The sequence below is a fragment of the Mustela lutreola genome, chromosome 5 (genome assembly GCF_030435805.1).
Source record: "Mustela lutreola isolate mMusLut2 chromosome 5, mMusLut2.pri, whole genome shotgun sequence".
NCBI lineage: Eukaryota > Metazoa > Chordata > Mammalia > Carnivora > Mustelidae > Mustela > Mustela lutreola.
The window spans coordinates 116,124,889-116,144,399 of NC_081294.1; the positions used below are offsets into that span (position 1 = coordinate 116,124,889).

Here is a 19,511-nt window from a genome sequence, read left to right on the forward strand (position 1 = left end):
ATTTAATTACCTCTTTAATGACTTTATTTGCATATGCAGTTATATTCTGAGTAACTGGAGGTTAGGATTTCAATGTATGAATTTGAAGGGACACAATTCAGCACATAGAAATACTTAATGGTGGGGCACCTTGGTGGCTCAGTGGGTTAAGCCTCTGCCTTCAGCTCAGGTCATGATCTCAGGGTCCTGGGATGGAGCCCGCATCTGAATCCAGCTCTCTGATCAGCAGGGAGCCTGCTTCCCCCCGCCCCCCACTCTCTGCCAGCCTCTCTGCCTACTTGTATCTCTCTCTCTGTCATAAATAAATAAAATCTTTAAAAAAAAAAAGAATTTTTGAAAACAAGCCACAATAGAAGGAAATATTTGCAAATCAAATACCTGATGAAAGACTTGTATCGTGAATATAAAAATAACTCATAAAACTCAATAGTAAGAAAACAACCCAATTTTAAAAGTAGGTAAAAGAGCTTGACAGACAGGCATTTCTTCTTCGACGAGATATGGCTTGCAGTTAGCACATGAAAAAATTATCATCATTACTGATTAGGAAAATGCAAATTTAAACCACAATGAGGAACTACACATACCTATTAGGTAAGAAGGCTAATTTTTTTTTTTTTTTACTAACCAGAACAAGCTTTAGTGAGAATATGGAGTGGCTAGACACTAATACATTGCTGATGAGAGTGGGAAATGTTACAAGCACTTTGGAAAATAATGTATCAAATTTTAAGAATATTAAATGCCCACTTGCCATATGATCCAGCTATTCTACTCTTAGATATTAATTCAAGATAACAGAAAGCATAAGTCCCTACAGAGGCTCATATAGTCATATCTGCTTTATTTGTAAAAATCAAAAACTGGAAAAAAAAACCTAAATATCCATCAAAAGGTGAAAGAATACACAATTAAAATGTTACTAGGGAGATCCAGTGAAGGTTATGAGGAAATTCTGGGGAAGGATGGATGTGTTAATTATCTTGATTGTGATGATGGTTTCATGGACGTATATATGTCAAAACTTGTTAAATCATACACACTTCAAACATGTAGCATTTGCTGTCTGTCCGTCATACTCCAATATAGCTGTTTTAACAAACAATATGCTTAAACCCATGATAGGATCTGTATAGGATAATGAATACTTGCTATGTTTTCTTTTTTTAAAAATGTACCTCAAAGTAATTATAATAAAGAATAAGATCAATTTGTTGCCTTTAGGGAGTTGACAGTTTTCTGAGAGATTACAGTTGATTTTATCTAAGAATTGGGAGAATTGAGGTTTTAGGAAAATCAAACCTTATGTTAATAGAATCCTATTTTAAATATTCAGAGGAGGAAAAGTTTGTTTATGGTTGAAAGAAAAAGCCATATATTCATGATAGAGTTGACATTGCCAGCATGCCTTAAAAAGTAGACATGAGGGGCGCCTGGGTGGCTCAGCGGGTTAAAGCCTCTGCCTTCGGTTCAGGTCGTGATCCCAGAGTTCTGGGATCGAGCCCCGCATCGGGCTCTCTGTTCGGCAGGGAGTCTGCTTCCCTCTCATTCTCTCTCTCTCTCTCTGCCTGCTTGTGATTTCTGTCAAAAAAAAAAAAAAAAAAAAAGTAGACATGATTTCAGCAGAGGAAGATGAGACAGAAATTCTAGGCAGGAGGAAGAAGAAGAACAAAGGCAAAGAGTTGAGAGGTGGTGGAACATGTTTTAGGAATAGCTATCAGTACAGCAGAATAGAATGCTTGGAAAGATCTTGTGGAAGATAAGCTTAGGAAGAGCAGGTGGATGGGGCAGATTGGACTTAAGAGGCCATACCAAGACAATTCTGTTTTCCTCTTTAAATATTTCTTTGACTCCCAAAGGTAGAACTAATCAGTCTTGACTGTGTTTCCCTGGCATTTTACTACATATCCTTTGATAACACCTGTCACATTTTATTGCATCTTGTGTGTGGCTTTACCCTTAGGCACTCTCCTATTAGAAAGGACAATATTCAGCTCATTTTAAATACTCAATAACAGGTGTTTTCCCACTTTAAAAAATAGAAAAGTCTAGGAGCTTGTCATAATCTCAGTAGGCAGGTGGAATTTGAACTGGTCTTGGAAAAACCGAGTAGGTTTTGGATGAGACGGAAAGTAGACAGAAGGGTATTTCATAGAGCAGAGTGAAAATGTCCATAGTAAACAGGGGGATGGGTATATAAGGAGTACTGAGAATTGATGTTTACAAGAAAACCAATTTTTGTTATTGGTTATTATTTAGCCCAAGCAAACAAAGACACATGCTCCATATTTACTATGAAAACTACATGGGTACAGGAGAGCTCTCAACAACCAGAAGCAAAGAATTTTATGTTACTAGCAGAATATCTCTCTCTCTGCAGAACTATGTTTATTTTTCTTTTCTCTTTAGTTAAGATTTATATGTGTTATACAAACATAGAAATAGGAGTAGTATTGTATTTTCTATTGGCATTGCATTCTATTGTCATTATGAACCTTTGGTAGCTCATGAACCATTGGTTAAAAGGATTGAGAGGGGCCCCTGAGGGGCTCAGTCTGTTAAGTGTCCAATTGTTGATTTTGGCTCAGGTCATTATCTCAGGGTTGTGAGATGGAGCCCTTGTCAGACTCTGTGCTCAGCATGGAGGCTGCTCGAGATATTCTCTCTCTCTCTCTCTGCCCCTCCCTCCATGTATGTATGCTCTTTCTTGCTCTCAAATAAATAAATATTAAATAGAATCTTTAAAAACAAAAGGATTGAGAGAGAGTGAAGTAGAATTTCAGCACTTTGAGGCAGACTTGTGCTTGATTTATTTCTATAGGATACAGCATGCTGTTCTACAGAGAACACTATATAAATCAAAACACCAGGATTTGAGGGGCGCCTGGGTGGCTCAGTGGGTTAAAGCCTCTGCCTTCCGCTCAGGTCATGATCCCAGGGTCCTGGGATTTGAGCCCCACATTAGGCTCTCTGCTCAGCGGGGAGCCTGCTTCCTCCTCTCTCTCTGCCTGTCTCTCTGCCTACTTGTGTTCTCTGTCAAATAAATAAACAAAAATCTTAAAAAACAACAACAACAACAACAGGATTTGAATCCCACTTTAACTTTAGAATATGTTTAATGTCTCTAAAAAGTTAGTTCCAGTATGAGATCCTCTTTCATTATTTATTAAGTTGGTATAAAAACAGTAATGACTTCACATTGTTAGTATGTGGGTTGCACAAGGAAACAAGGGAAACATGCAGCCCCTTGCTGCCATGCCACGGCGTTGTCCATGTCACATGCATAGCATAATGCTATGGAGGTTGTAGGTACTCACCTGCTTACCGAATGAAGCAATACATGAGTGACTGAGAACCTCTGAAAAAAAAATTTTTTCTGTTATGGTGTTAATGCATCCAGAGAACTGACTGTGAAAATAATCTTTTTCCTGGTCATCTCTGTGTGTTTGAGTAAAAGAACAATGGTAAAAGTTCATTTTTTATTTGCATTATCTGCCTAAAAGATACATGTGCTAAATATGCTAGAAGATGGCATTTTGTTTTCCTTTATCATTTAGTTTGTATTTTAATTCAGTTTAATTTAATTTCAGATGTGCCTGGTTACACGTAATAGCTGGTTCTCCCAAGTATTTTTAGCTCATCCTGTCATAGCAATGTGCCTTGCGACAAATCAACCTTCTCTTGCTGACCTATCTCCTCCTATGCATATGGAAGTATTTCTTGTAATTTAAAGATCATTCTGGAAGAATGTTCATAGTTTACAAAAGTAGATTTGTAACTGCCATTTTGATGACTTAGAAAAGGAGGTTAAAACATAATAAAATATGAAGAAGTCATACCTTAAGGAGAGAATTTTGGGTGTTAAAACTGTATTCTGAAAGTAGATGTAGTTCAAACAATAACCTGTACTAATTTGTTTCAAAGAAAAGGTTTTTAAGAGACTAAGACTTATTCACATTAGCATACCATTTATAAATAGTCTCATAGAATGCTTAAAACTAAGCATATTAATTACAATTTGGATTACACCATTGTTTTACACAGCAAACTCTTCAGGTTGATTAGAACAAAACTACCAGATGAAATTCAACGCAATCTGTATTATAGGAAATGAATTAGAGAGGCTCAAATTTATTTTAGGTATGCTTATAAAACCTTTATGGAAATAGATTCCACTTTGTAAAAAGAAAGAATATAAAATCTTAAAATTCTTTCTCCCTCCCTCCCCCCCCCCCTCCCTTTCTTTCACTGAATCTCTCAATCTGCATGTCCAGCAGCTTTTAAGGTAGTTTGGGTGCTTAGTGTTTCCTGTTAGTATTTTCGTGAAAGTGTTCAGTGAATATTTGTGGTATTTAGGAAAAGGAAACTTATGATCCAGAACATTTTACAATTCAGAAATTAGAAGATAAGATCTAGGAAAATTTAAGCCTGTTTTCAAAATAAGCTCTAATAATTGAAAAGCTATTTATGATATGTTCTGGAAAGGCAAATTTGTTGACTTCATTTTTTTCAGAGAACTCATTTTTTCAGACTGTTAGGAAATGTGACATAAATTTCTAGCTTCTGCTTTTTTTTTTTTTTTTTTTTTTTTAAATAGTGTACGTTACAAATGCTTCAAATCCAGGGCTAAATAAACAAAAATTTGATTCAGGAATGCTTCTCATTTAAAAAGTAATCCTGGAATCCTGGGGTAGAAAGGAACGTTAAAGTTTATCTTTTCCATCTTCCTACTGCTAATGAAAAAATTAGTTCCAGGAGAGTAAACTGAGTTTAGTGTCTACAGCTTAAAAAAAAAAAAAGAAAGAAAGGAAGAAAGAAAAACTTTTTTTACCCCCTTCTCTACTTGGTACAGAAAGTACTCAATAATTTCCACCAGGGAAGAGTCATTTCAACATGGCATGAGATTTATATATTATTATAAGTTTATTAATTAACATTTCAGTGCTTCTTTAACTAAGTAGAGTGGTTATGGTGAGTCTTGCCCTGCAAAGTGAAGATGTTCGGAGCATGTAAAGCCTCACCCCAGATTCTGACAAATTTACCCCAGAGATGCTACCCTAGGGTTACCACTGGGTAGCAGTGTTCAAGGAAATTTAATGGACACAAGTTTTAGAACAAAAAGATTGGGTAGGCACATATTTCATTTGAAGATAAAAGCAGTACTTTGACCCATTGTTCTAATTTGGTTTTGAGCACATTATTCATTTTTAAAAATTCAAACAGACTTAGAGTTACTTATGTTCCCTTCTTAGAAGTTGGGTTTTGGGGGCGCCTGGGTGGCTCAGTGGGTTAAAGCCTCTGCTTTCGGCTCAGGTCATGATCCCAGGGTCCTGGGATGGAGCCCCACATCAGGCTTTCAGCTCCGCAGAGAGCCTGCTTCCTCCTCTCTCTCCCTGCCTGCCTCTCTTGCCTCCTTGTAATCTCTGTCTGTCAAATAAATAAATAAAATCTTTAAAAAATAAAATAAAATAAAAAAGAAGTTGGGTTTTAAGGCATAAGTCAGCTAGTTTTCTTCTTGGAACACCCTTCGTCTTTTTGGAATCAATCATTCTTTCTTTAAACAATCATTTATCAAACATTTGTATATTCCAGCCACAGTGGTGGCTTATTAAAATATAGAATCAAGAAGACTTGGTTGCTGTCCTAAAAAGGGAGGTTATTCCTTGAGAAGTTACGGTATACGATCATTGCTCCAAATTTTCCCTTGCCATCTGCAGTTATCATTATAAAATTTAACACAATATATATTTAACACAATAATCATATATTGTAGAAAATACAAAATGATAGAACCCACAAGAGTGTTTCACTTCATTTATTTATTCACTTATTCTACAAGTATTTACTGAATATCTACTATGTGCCAGACACTGGGCTGTGTGATTGGGATACATCAGTGACTAAAATATTCAATGATCCTACCCTCGTGAGGATGATAACCTAGTAGATGAGGTGAATAATAACCAAGAAACATACTAAATAAACAAATTACAGAGCATGTTAGAAGGTGATAAGTGTTTAAAAAATTAGAAATAAGGAGTTATCTCTTTAGATGTAGGGGCATCATGTGTGTGTGGGAAGGACAGAAGAAAAGAAGGTATAATCTTTTTTTTTTTTTTTTAAGACAGATCACAAGTAGGCGGGGTGGGGGTGGTGGGGTGGCGTAGTCACTCCCTGCTGAGCAGAGAGCTCGATGCAGGGCTCTATCCCAGGACTCTGGGATCATGACCCGAGCGAAGGCAGAGGCTTTAACCCACTGAGCCACCCAGGCGCCCCAAGAAGATATAATCTTAAAACAGTGTGGTCAAGAAAGGCCTCATTGTGAAGCTTTCTTTTGACCAAAGTCTTGAGGCAGTTGAAATAAAAATAAAAGTCCAAGGAATAAAGTAATCCTAGGATTTGAAATTTTAAATTAAAGTCTGTTTTGTTACTTGTTATTTCACAACAAGAAGATGCAGATGATGATAAAATCAGAGTTTTTGCTTTTCTTTCTTTTCCTTCTTATTAGCTTTGACTTTTAATGTCTATTTTTTCTACTTAGCCAAAATAAATGTATTTCATGGGATTCTTGTCCATTCGTAATAAGAACAGGGTTTACTTTGAAAATCATCTCTTGATAGACCAGAGCAATGTGTAGCATAATTTCATATAGTTCATTGTTTCTAAGAAATGTAAAAATCCAGAAGACACAGCATAAGGAAAGTAATCAACGCTATTTTAGTAGCGATGTAACGGGATAGACGGCAGCTGCACTCGTGGTGAGCACAGCATAGTGTACAAACTTGTCAAATCACTAAGTTGTACGCCTGAAACGAATGTAACATTATGTCAACTATATTCCGATAAATAAGTGGAAGAAACATGAAAGTCTATGTAGTGCCATTCTTAGAGGACTGTTTGTTATCTCGGTTTGAGCAACAGATCAACTTATTTTCTCTTTGAGTCACTGAATCCTAGATTCTGATGAGAAAGTTTTATTTTCATAATATTCTTGATTGATTTTAGCATGATTTAAAAATACAGGTATTGTTTCTTACAGATTGTGTTTCTGGTGTCTGCATACGCAAGTCCCCAACTCGCAGAGGAGAGCTGTTCGGCCGTGGCTGCCGTCACACATTATCTGTATCTTTGCCAGTTTAGCTGGATGCTCATTCAGGTGGGTACCTCATTTCTTCCTCCCACCCCCTCCTACTGTCCAGTGAATCTGCATGGAGTGTTCTTCCTATCTGCTGTTCTTCATACTGAGATGGAAATGATTCCATATATCCATAACCACATTCCCAGGAGATCGATGGAAAGAAAACTTTATAAGCTGTACAACATCAGAAATTATAGTGAATTGGGGGGAATGAGAAGAAACCTAGAAGGGGTAGAAATTAAGGAGTGGTGCAAGATGAGGCTTGTGATGTGGGGCCTGTAAACCACAGCAAGAAATTTGAACTTTGTTCTAGGGGAGGCCATAGAATTAAACAAGTAACACGGTAACATTTGTGTTTGAGAAATATCTCCCTGTTTGTAGTGAATTCGTGACAAAAGAGTTGACATCGGTGCTAATTAAGTACCGTTAGCTTATCCAGGCAGGAGAACAAGGCAGTGTGAACCTGGGACTGGCAGAAGAAGCCAGGGGAATAGGACAGCTTTTGAGATTTCATTTTTCTGTTCTTTTCCTTTCTTGCTCGCTTCCTTCCTTCCTTCCTTCCTTCCTTCCTCTTTCTTTCTTTCTTTCTTTCTTTCTTTTTCAGTATAGCAATAGAATGTAGAGATTGGTTAAGAAGAGTGCAGAAGGTGGAACCAAAGATGTTTCCCAAGTTTCTGGTGTGAGGGGCTGGATAGACAGTAGTGTCTTGAAGTGAAATAATGACCCCTGGAAATTGCAGGAAGGTTGATGAGAAATTTGGGACATACGGAGCACGAAGTTCCTCCTGTGTGAGACTTCCAATGGGGACTTTGAGAGATGGGGGATACACAGGACTAAAGCTCAGAGCAGAGATTTATATATAGCCTATGCTATAAATACTTTAGAAAATTGTTGACTTACAATTGGAATATGACTCTGTTATTTTTGGAAGAGATCACCTGGGGAGAAAGTATGGAGTGAAACCCAAAGAGTCCTAGTATACTCTTCTGAGGAACTAGTAAGTGTTGGGGAGAGACTTGAACTCTCCCCTTTCTGACTAAAATCCCAAATTCCCTTTATTGTCCTATGCTGATTTGCTTGATAAAGAGGCCAATATGAAAGTTGGATCCAATTCAGTAGTATTAATGTCATCAATTTATTGGTTCAACTAAAGGAAATGTTGCCTTTAATGCTTTCTTTGTAGTAGTATTGTTACATCTTTCATATGATAGAAATAGTTTTATATATTTTTTAGAATGCTTGTGAACTATTTTATATAAACAGATGCATTCAGTCATTTGCACATTCTTCTTTCTTGTTGAATAAAAGGATGTGGGATTTCCACTGTACAGCAGTAATGAAAGCATGTGAGAATACCATACAGACTCATGGAAGGGATAGTTTCCCAGGTATGATATTATAGTTGTAGGGAGAACTGCACTGAGTTATTTAGTTAATAGAGCTAGTTGCAATAATTAGAGCCCTGAATCTGGGATTGAATTCTGGTTTTGCTACTATCTTTGTAAACTTAATCAAGTTACTGGCTCTTCCTAAGTTTTGTTGCTAAATCTTCATATGAAGATAATAATTCCTTCCTCATAGAATTATTATTTCATAAGTCTTAAACAGCTCTAATTATGGAAAGTTTATGGTATTCTCAAAATCCCTCCCAAATAAAAAAGTAAAGCTAAATCTCAAGGATATAACATAAAACATAATATTTGCTGAAATTAAAATAATATTTGCTAGATTCTCTGATTGCAAGATTTTTTAGGCGTTTATCAAAGCTGAACTTTCCGTGTGTACCGCATGTATGTTATTTATCTGCTTGGACTGAGGTCCCCAGTGTTGTGCAGAAGGACTTTGTCCATGTCCCTGACCTACTCAGTTTTTGATGAATGACTTGGATGAAGACACAGGAAACTGTTTTATCAGGTATGCAGATGATACGGAGGTGGAAGGACAACTAAAACAGCAAGCTGCCTGGGTTAGGGATGCAGGTACAATCAATACAGAGAAAGTGCTGTGACAGATTGAAACCTAAAGTGAAACAGACTTAATTTGATGGGGGTTAAGGTAAACAACTTGAAATATTTTATTTAACACAAACTTAGTGTGGTCAAGTGTGTGACCAGATTGCTTAAAACAACAACTACAAAAACAATACAGACCTAGGTTACATTAGTAACAGCATAGAGGCAGATGAGGGCATCGTGGTTTACACTGTAATCTACAAAGGTTCAAGACAAGCTTGGGACCCTATAACCACTTTCATAAATCATGTTTCACCAGGAGCATTAACCAGCTGATGAAAAGTTGAAAATAGTCCTGTAAGAAACTTTTGAGTCAGCTAGAGATAGCTAACCTGCAGTGAATTTAGAGTGATGTGATAGCTGTCTACAAACACTAGAAGGGATGCTACAGGAAAGAAAGACCGGACTGCAGGTCCATTAGGAAGAATGAAACAAATGGGTCAAAAATGAAAAAAGTTGGGCGCCTGGGTGGCTCACTGGGTTAAGCCGCTGCCTTCGGCTCAAGTCATGATCTCAGGGTCCTGGGATCGAGTCCCACATCGGGCTCTTTGTTCAGCAGGGAGCCTGCTTCCCTCTCTCTCTCTCTCTGCCTGCCTCTCCAACTACTTGTGATTTCTCTCTGTCAAATAAATAAATAAATAATCTTTTTAAAAAAATGAAAAAAGTAAATTTTGATTCAATTAAGAACTTTGATAGCCTGTAAAACTGTCAGAATTGAAGAGGCTGTTCCTACAAGCAGAAAGCATCCAGTCAGTGAAGTGCATTCAAATAGGGGGAAATGACCAACTTTCAAAATGTTTTCCTGCTTTGGGGGAGCATTAGATGAGATTGCATATAAGATTTCACCCAACTTAATAGAGACTGGTATACTCTAGATCTCTTTTTCCAGTCTTCAGTAAATAAAATTGTGGCTGATGAACATTTAGTAAGCTAATTAGGTTTCTGTATGGCTGATGGTTATGAAAACTATATAAAGTACCAGTAAATAAAACTATTTGAAGTTTAATGTATTTCAAATGGTATACCACACATTTTTCATGGTTTGTGGTGTGACCACAAGGGAAAAATTCAATAACTTCTGATTCTAGTAGGTTACTTCTCATAAGTTATTTTGTGGGAAGAGGTTATTCCTTTACCAACCTGTGTTTTCCTTCTTATAAAATACTGTCTACTAAATCTTTTTTTTTTTTTTTTCAAAAAGTAGAATCCATTTTTAAAACATTATATAAAAGATTAGGCCCCTGTTAATCCAGTCCTTCTAGTCAATTAGGGTTCAAAATTTTCAAAAAATAAAATAACATTTTAGTGATTCTACTTCATATTTTCTTTTTTTTTTTTAAGATTTTATTTATTTGAGAGAGAGAGAGTGTGAGAGAGAGAACGAGAGAGGAGAAGGTCAGAGGGAGAAGCAGACTCTCCATGGAGCTGGGAACCCGATGTGGGACTTAATCCCGGGACTCCCGGATTATGACCTGAGCTGAAGGCAGTTGCTTAACCAACTAAGCCACCCAGGTGGCTCTACTTCATATTTTCTTAAAGATTTTATTTATTTATTTGACAGAGAGACAGGTGAGAGATATCATAAGCTGGGAGGGAGTTGGGGGAAAGCAAAGGAGAGGAAGAAACAGACTCCCCGCCCAGCAGGCAGCCCAGTCTGGGGCTTGATCCCAACCTGAGCTGAAGGCAGATGCTCAACTAACTGAGCCACCTAGTACCCCTCTACTTCATATTTTTAACAGTATGGAGGAGAGAATTTGATAGATGTGTGTGCGTGCATAACTTAGGACAAAATGTTAACCATTAACTTAATCATTGGGTTTAGTATATCAGAATTACTATTTATTTTGATTTGCATCGTATCTTCAATCTTCAAAAAAATGCACTTAAATGACTTTATCTTGAACTTTTATTTCTCTGTCATATACCTTTAATTGGATTATATTTTTATAGTAGCTAAAGAAGAATTTTTTTGGTAAACAAGTTATGTAACTTTTCTGAGCCTAGATTTTTATCTGAATAATCAGATCTGTAATAACAGTACCTGTCTTTGAGGATTGTGGAATGATAAAATGAATTTGTGCATGAAAAGAGCTTGGAATTGGGCCTGGCACAAGCTATACAACACGCCATACATATGTACCAAATATTACTAGCTAAACAAATATGTGTGGCCCATATCTCATTGATTTTGAATCATGTTGAAAACTCTGGTTTTCCAATTTAATTTACACTCTTTTTTTTTTCCCCCAAAAAAGAATTTACTTGATAATAGTGGGGAGAGACTTAGGGTGAGGCAGACACCAACTAGCTGTGAAGCTAAAGCAAGCTGTGTAAATAACCTCTAACCTCTTTACTGAAGTACATGCGTGGCTCATCGCGGAATCTCTAACTGGTGGCCTTCACTGTTTCTTTAGGCCTTCCCGTTTTTCTGACAAGGAGGTTCTACCACACATTATGAGAATATAGTAACAGATTATTTTGCCTTTTTTTTTTTTTAAGCAAACTTCTCACAAATTCCCTTTGAGGCCATGGAACTTGACTTATCCTTCTATTTGCTCCTCATATAAAATCACTGTGAAATTACTGAAATCATTTCCCACTTCCTTAAAAAACAGCAAGTCTTGTCTACTTAGAGAAAGTTTGACAGCGAGAATTTAAACTCTCGTTATAATATGTTTACTCTATTTCCTTAGTTTTTATTGTTCTATTTTCATTTCCTTTTCTGTTTTGATTTGCTTTCCTCTTAGAAATTGTATATACTAATGGTACAAAGCATAATCAAACACTGAAGAGAAATATAAAGTGAAACGTACATCTGTTTCTCCCTATTTCACACACCCTCAACTCTCTGCTTTACCCTCAACCCTACTCCCAAAGGTAAACAGTGTTAATGGTTTCCTGTATATCTTTCCAGAAATATTCCACAAATATACAAATGTTTATAAATATGTAAAAAGCACATATGTGTATGTTCTTGTGTGTGTATATATATTTACTTATTTATATATAGTTCGTCTAAGTTTTTGTATATGTATACATTCACCAAGTACAGATACACTTTTTTCCATTCCATAATGTGGTTGTTTCAGTTTATTTTGAAATGCTAGTTACTTCCAGTTATTTTTACTATTATAAACAATGTTTCCTTGAACATCCTTGCATTCTGAATATTTATTTACTTATGGAATATTCTTAGAATAAATTCCTAGAATTTATGCCTTTATTATTAGCATTTACATGAAATGGATTGCCAGACCATGAGTTAACCCCTGAAGGAATAAATCACAGTAAGTTGAGGTCTGTATATAATATAGGTAAATAGAAATTTAATTTTTCTGTGTATTTATTTGGCCCAGTTTTATTAGCATTTCCTGTCACTAAATCATATAGCAATCTGCTTCAATTATGAACAATATCCAAACTTTAGATTGCTCCTGCAGTTTGTTGATTTCATGCTTATGGAAACAGTGTAATGTTTTATTTTGAAACTAAAGCTTACTTAAGGGACATGTTTTTTAAATGGTGGAATAAAGGTAGAAATCATTCTACAATTATACTTGATCATTTATAGCTTGTGCCTTAACTTTTCTCTAAGATCAGGCTATGTGGAGGCAAATATACATATTTATTCCTTGGCAGAAAGGCCACTTAGTATCAGGGCATAGCAAAAAGAAGGGTAATGTTAAAAGTAGCCATGTTTTTCCTTTGTCACTGATTCAATTGGGCAGGCAGTCGGGGTGGGGGGGGCAGGAGGTTGGGGGTGGTGGGACAGGACATCAAAGGTATTGAGGACAACAGACGGGTAATTACCAAGATAAAAATGATATACCCGGGAAATACAGAATTCTCTGGTCCGCAAAAAGCCTTGCAATTTATTTCATGTAAAAATTGCTAAGAGAGAGGATAACTGGAGCAAGGACATGTGATAATATTTCTTAGACGCTTCTCTGAAATGAATGACTAAGAACGTATGTTAATGACAAAATTAATAGCGTCCATGACCTCTGACTAAACTTGATACTATAAATCAGTCCAGGGTTTCTGGTGACACGGTTAATAACCAAATATTATTAAATAACAAGCTGGATACCAATCTTATCCCACATAGTATAAAAATGTATGGGGTTCAAGCAGTCTATGTTTAACTTAAGAAAAAAAAGTAAATATTGGTTGCATTCTTCCTCTCATAAACTATTCCGTGTAACATTTTAAAATTTGCTCCAAATGGGACGCCTGGGTGGCTTAGTCAGTTAAGTGTCTGCCTTCGGCCTGCTTCTCCCTCTCCTTGCCACTCTCCCTACTTGTGCGCTCTCTCTCTTTCTCTCTCTCTAGCAAATAAATAAATAAAATATTTTGAAATGTAAAAATAAATTAAATTTGCACCAATTAACTTTGTCGCTCTCCACTAGGAGTTATTGAGCCTCCCAAAAATCTTTTCTGGCAAGATAGTATATAACTGAGTAAAATCAGTAACTAAACCAAATTACGAAATTATTATTAAATTCAACAAAAATTATTAACTCAAGTTGTATAATTCTTCATTTGTTTACAAAAATTAATCTATCACAGGCCACAGTCATGTTTGAGTGATTTATATTCTGATAAACATTTTAAAATTGTCCTTTAGTCTTAGCAAAAAAAAAAAATGGAAAGGAAAAGAGAAATGGTAATGTCCACATTTTTATTAAAAAATGCATCTGCACTGACATATAAAGTGTGTGGGGGGTAATGAGAGAGGGAAAAAAAGCTCTCATGCAAATAATATTCTCAATATTTGTGTGAGTCTCTATGGAAATAAATCTTAATCAGTCTTCAGAAGAGCTTTGGACTTGTGTTCTGTCCCAAGTTCTATAACTAAGCAGCATATGAAAAAACTGTGCTTTCCTCTGATTACATCTGTTTCCTCATCTCTAGATGAGAGGATTTGTGTGGTCAGATGATCTGTAAGGTCTGTATTACTTCCAAAATCCATACCATTCGTGTTTTTATTTCAGTATTTGTAATTTCTACAATGATTCACTCACAAACTGGGAGTCAGGAAATTGTTAATAACTTACAGTTTAACTTGTCCCTTTACTAGAAGAAGAAATTGAAACCCAGAAGAACCAAGTAATATTGGCCAAAAACATACAGCTTATCCATTTAGAACCATGTCAAAACTTAAGTCACTAATTACCATGTCTTTTCAAGTTTTTTAAAACATCATTATAGTGTTCACTATTTACATGAAAGTTTATCTTTTGATTGTGTACCTCTTCAAGTTCTCCTTTCCTGTATTTCTCTAGATTGTATTTATGACAGGAAATTGTCACAAATATCATTAGGTAGTTTTCTTTAAATTTGTTAAAATGGAGGGCTCTGGGTGGCTCCATCGGTTAAGCATCTGACTCTTGGTTTTGGCTCAGGTCATGATCTCTGGGTCCCGGGACCAAGCCCCATGTCTTTGCAAAAAGCAAGATTTCTTTTATTGGATGGCTGTATAGTATTTATATTATTTTAAAAAAATATATATATATGTATAAATGTAAATATATATGTTGTATATATATGTATATATATACATATATATACACATATGTCTAGCAAGCAGTTGCTGTGGCCAAGGTCACAGAGGTTGCTGCTTGTGTTCTTCTCTGGGATTTTGATGGGTTCCTGTCTTAAATTGAGATCTTTCATCCATTTTGAGTCTATTTTTGTGTACGGTGTAAGGAAATGGTCCAGTTTCATTCTTCTGCATGTGGCTGTCCAGTTTTCCCAACACCATTTGTTGAAGACACTCTTTTTCCCACTGGACATTCTTTCCTACTTTGTGAAAGATTAGTTGACCATAGAGTTAAGGGTCCATTTCTGGTTTCTCTATTCTGTTCCCTTGATCTATGTGTCTGTTTTTGTGTCAGTACCATACAGTCATGATGATTATAGTTTTGTAATAGAGCTTGAAGTCTGGAATTGTGATACCACCAGCTTTGGTTTTCTTTTTCAACATTCCTTTGGCTATTCAGGGTCTTTTTTCTGGTTCCATACAAATTTTAGGATTATTTGTTCTAGCTCTGTGAAAAATGTTGATGGTATTTTGATATGGATTGCATAAAATGTGTAGCTTGCTCTAGGTAGCATTACATTTTAACAGTATTTGTTCTTCCAATCCATGAGCATGGGACATTTTTCCATTTCATTGTGTCTTCCTCAATTTCTTCCATGAGTACTTTATAGTTTTCTGAGCACAGATCCTTTGCCTCTTTTCACCCAGGTAATCTTGAAATGCTGGTAATTGCGAAAAGTGTACAAATTCAAATACATCATCCTTCAGTGGTGAGCACTGACAGAAGTAAGAAGGTGGAATTCAGATGCAGATGAGAAGTGACATTAAAGATGTGACTGTGGTAATATCACCAAGTTTTAGACACTGCAAAACATTTTATTCAGTTTTCTCTTTTGAAGTGTCTAATTTGGTTGCTAAAACTGAAAATAGTTTTGAATCTTTTAGGGCTTGCCTTCAGCTTACATTATATTAATGCTAGAAATGCATATGCTGCATGTATACAGTATAGTCAAGTTGGATTAATGTACTTGATTAAATTGGGGGACAACTTTGGGGGAGTTGGAGTATTTTGCTTTTTTTGTTTTTAGAGAAGGAAAGAGGGTTGGGGCGGGGAGGGGCAGAGAAAACCTTAAGCAGGTTCCATGCCCAGCACAAATCCCGATTCAGGGCCTGATCCTACAACCCTGAGATGATGACCTGAGCTGAAATCAAGAGTCAGATACTTAACTGAGTGAGCCACCCAGGCAACCCAGGGATAATATTTTGGTTAAAAATGTAACATGACTACATAATGATGATGTCTTGAGATGGTCTGTAAGATGGTTCTAACAAAATTTTTAAAGCTTAGAGATAGAAGTGTAAATAGAGACCTAACTATTACCATTCTCAGTTCACAGTTAGTGTTTAGCAGGAAAAACATCACATGGGCAGTGAATAGTGAGCCATGCCCAGTCCACTTGAATCATGTCTGGGTGAGAGTGATACCCTTTAAACTATTGAGTTTTCAAAATTTCATTAGCTCCAACACTGAATAATCACACAGACACCAAGGCACACATATGCTATGTGTCTGTCAGCATAAAATTATTATTCAAACATAGTGGTCTTTAAATAGGCTTAGATTACAAAAGAGGAACCTTGATTACAAGGAAAAGAACATAGTCAATGCTCCACTGTTTCCTCTGTTTAGAGAATGGTAGTAACTGGTGGTTTCAATTCCACTGGTTTTGAATAGCAATATAGACCTCAGTCAATTTCTTTTTTTCTTTTAACATAAAGAAAAACTAAATTGAGCTAATTTAAGCAAACATTTACATCATAAAAGGAATAATAGGCATATAGGATAACTACTGAACCCACGAACCATATTCTCTATAAACACACTTTCTCTCCACTGTGCTTCTGCCTTTCTCCGTCACTAAAGTCTGTATGTCCTCTTTTTCCAGCTGACCAGCTTAGACTGTCACTGAATTTCATGGAATTCAGTGATTCATGATTGGCCCAGCCTGGGGCAGACTTCTCCAGATCAAATCAGCTGTGGGTGGAGGAGCAGAGTCATGAACCCACTCTGCTTATGTTGGGGCGGGATGAAATAAGATTCTAAGAAGGAGAACTCATGACCTAGGCATATTCCTACCACATTATATTAAAATAACTTAAAATTCAAGTAAGACTTGAAATTAGGTAGTCAAAACAAATCTTATGTTTGGGCCATATGGTATTTCTAAAATAATTAGACATCATTTAATTACATAGTATTTCAATTCTATAGAAAAAAAGAAAAAAAAAACATACAATAGGAAATAAGTCTTTAAGGTACACCTCAGTGGTTGGATTCTTCTGGGAAGAAAAGTGATTTTTTTTTTTTAAGTCAACAAAAGCTGGTGACTACAGGAACTTGTTTTGCTTAATTGACTGTTCAGCCACACTATGCCTTGAGCTCTTTGGAGCAGAAGCCGTGCATGTACAAATCAAACAGTTACACTTGTTTCAGTCTTATCGGAGTCTCTGGTAAAGGTCAAACAATTGCTGAAAGGTTGAGTGATTCTAACTGATGGAACTAATGTCCATTTCCGTAAAGGCAGACATTTTGGAAATATCCCAGTCTCTATTATGATGAATCAACTTAGGAGTTATTTACCATGCTCTGCTTTCTGACACTTCCACCAACAACACCCGTGAGTTACCATCTTATATGGTTACAAACACAAACATCTATTTAAAATAAATAATTAGCAGTTTTATTTTGGAGATGGGCTTGTCATCCTTTCTTTGCCTGAATTTTCATTCTCTGACAGGCAGTTTGATCACCTCAGTGTTAGATACTTGATACAATCACACTTACTTAGGTGTGTGTCCCTGTACTAATTATGGAAAGAACGGGGAAAACCCTGTTGGATTTAATGATCCAAAAAAGAAGTTAGAACAAATTTACATAAGCAACAACTCAAATTACTCATAATTATAGATATATGCAGGTATACATAAAGATATGGAGTGCTGACAGGAAATAAAATTCAGAGACAAAAATCTCCAAGTAACCAAACATTTTTATTTTTCCCTTGTTTAGCCCAGTTAATACTAATCCCTCAAGGCTGATTTGGTCCAGATAGAGTCTTACTTAGAAGCCTCCGTAAATAGCACCTGAAAGCCTTTCCATGAACATAAGGCATGTTTATTTATCACAGAGAAAGAGCTTCCGTCATATCACAGCTTACTTTGTTCTTAAACTATTTATCTTTTGTCTTTCACACTGTCTGACATCCTAATAGGAGATTTAAAGGAGCTGGCAACATTTCCCTATGCTGACTATGTGCTCAGCCTTTCATACATAATATCTCATTTAATCTTTAGAGTAACCTCATTGTATACATGAAGAAACTGAAGCTACGGGATTGTTGTTGCTTGCTACTGATTATCCCTCTGATGTATATACGAATAATATGTATGTATGTATGTATGTATGTATATATATGTAATTTATCTATACTCACACTTTTTCCACCATAAGAAACTAAGAAGGGGGATTTATCTAGTGGAGAAGTACCATTGTGTGAAATATATGACATTCAGTGTTGTTTCTGTGCTAAATGATAATTAAGTGTAAGTGCGCTAGTGGAAAAAGAACACTAGAAGGCAGAATATGTAAGTTCTAGATTTGGCTTAGGTGTAGGATCGAAGTGCGGGATTTGGGGCCAATAAGAACATTTTCTTTTCCTATTCTCTTTATCTAATGTGTCCCCTCATTCCCCTCTATATACTTATCCTTTTTATATTTTTTTAAAAATTGTATTTATTTATTTGAGAGAGAGAGAGAGCACAAGTAGGCAGAGTGGCAGGCAGAGGGAGAGGGAGAAACAGACTCCCCTCCAAGCAGGGAGCCTGACGTGAGGCTCAATCCCAAGACCATGGGCCAAAGGCAGATGCTTAACCGACTGAGCCACCCAGGTGTCCCTCATTTTTATATTTCTTATCTTAATAAGAAATAATGGATATAAAATACATGATAAATATAAAATACATACTTTCTATGATGACTTCTTTCCCACTTCCTTGGAAACTAACATAAAGGAAAGTAAATACCTCCCTCATCTCTTTCACTTCTATATCCCCCATGCTTGGACTGGTCCCTGAAATTTAGTAGTCACTCAATAAATAATTGTCAAGTCCATGAATGAAAAAAAGAGCATATAAACTGAGAAGGAAAAATAGGTACAAAACCTATCTCATCGCAGAACTTTTGTCTCTGTGAAGTCATTTTCTGTTTACTCATATATGTCTTCTGCTGGGGACTGACATGGGGCTCTCTTCACAATTATATACCCATTCCCTGGAAAAGTATCTAGCCCTCTCATATGATAAGGCCTTAAGAAAATTTAACAGGGGTGTCTGACTGGCTCAGTCAGTTAAGCAACCAACTCTTCATTTCAGCTCTGTCATGATCTCGGAGTCGTGAGATTGACCACCATGTTGGGCTCTGTGCTCACTGGGGAGTCTGCCTGAGATTCTCTCTCTCCCTCTCCTTCTGCTCCTTCCCCCACCCCAACGTGCACTTACTCTCTCTCACTCTTGAAAAAATATAAATAAAAATCTTTTAAAAAGTTTTCCAAAGTCTGACACAAAGGGCTGTTCACTTTATTATCATCATGAAGCTGTTCACATGGGAAATAGGTTTGAATATCAGTGTATGTTTTTTCAACATGCATAGAACAATCACAGAGGACTATGGCTGTAAATAAATCAAAGCAAACTAAGGAAAATAAAAAGTACAATTAATATTTTCCAGTGTTTCAAGATTTTTGAGGTATTCTTAATTTCT

The 19,511-nt window shown here is 36.3% G+C and overlaps 1 protein-coding gene across 1 annotated transcript in view; it reads left to right on the top strand.

Moving 5' to 3' along the window:
- ADGRV1 (adhesion G protein-coupled receptor V1) overlaps positions 1–19,511 on the top strand; it is a 544,366-nt gene that overhangs the window by 356,696 nt on the left and 168,159 nt on the right. The window contains exon 84 of the mRNA XM_059175461.1: positions 7,040–7,156. Within this exon, the coding sequence (XP_059031444.1) occupies positions 7,040–7,156 (117 nt within the window). The remainder of the gene's footprint in view (positions 1–7,039; positions 7,157–19,511) is intronic.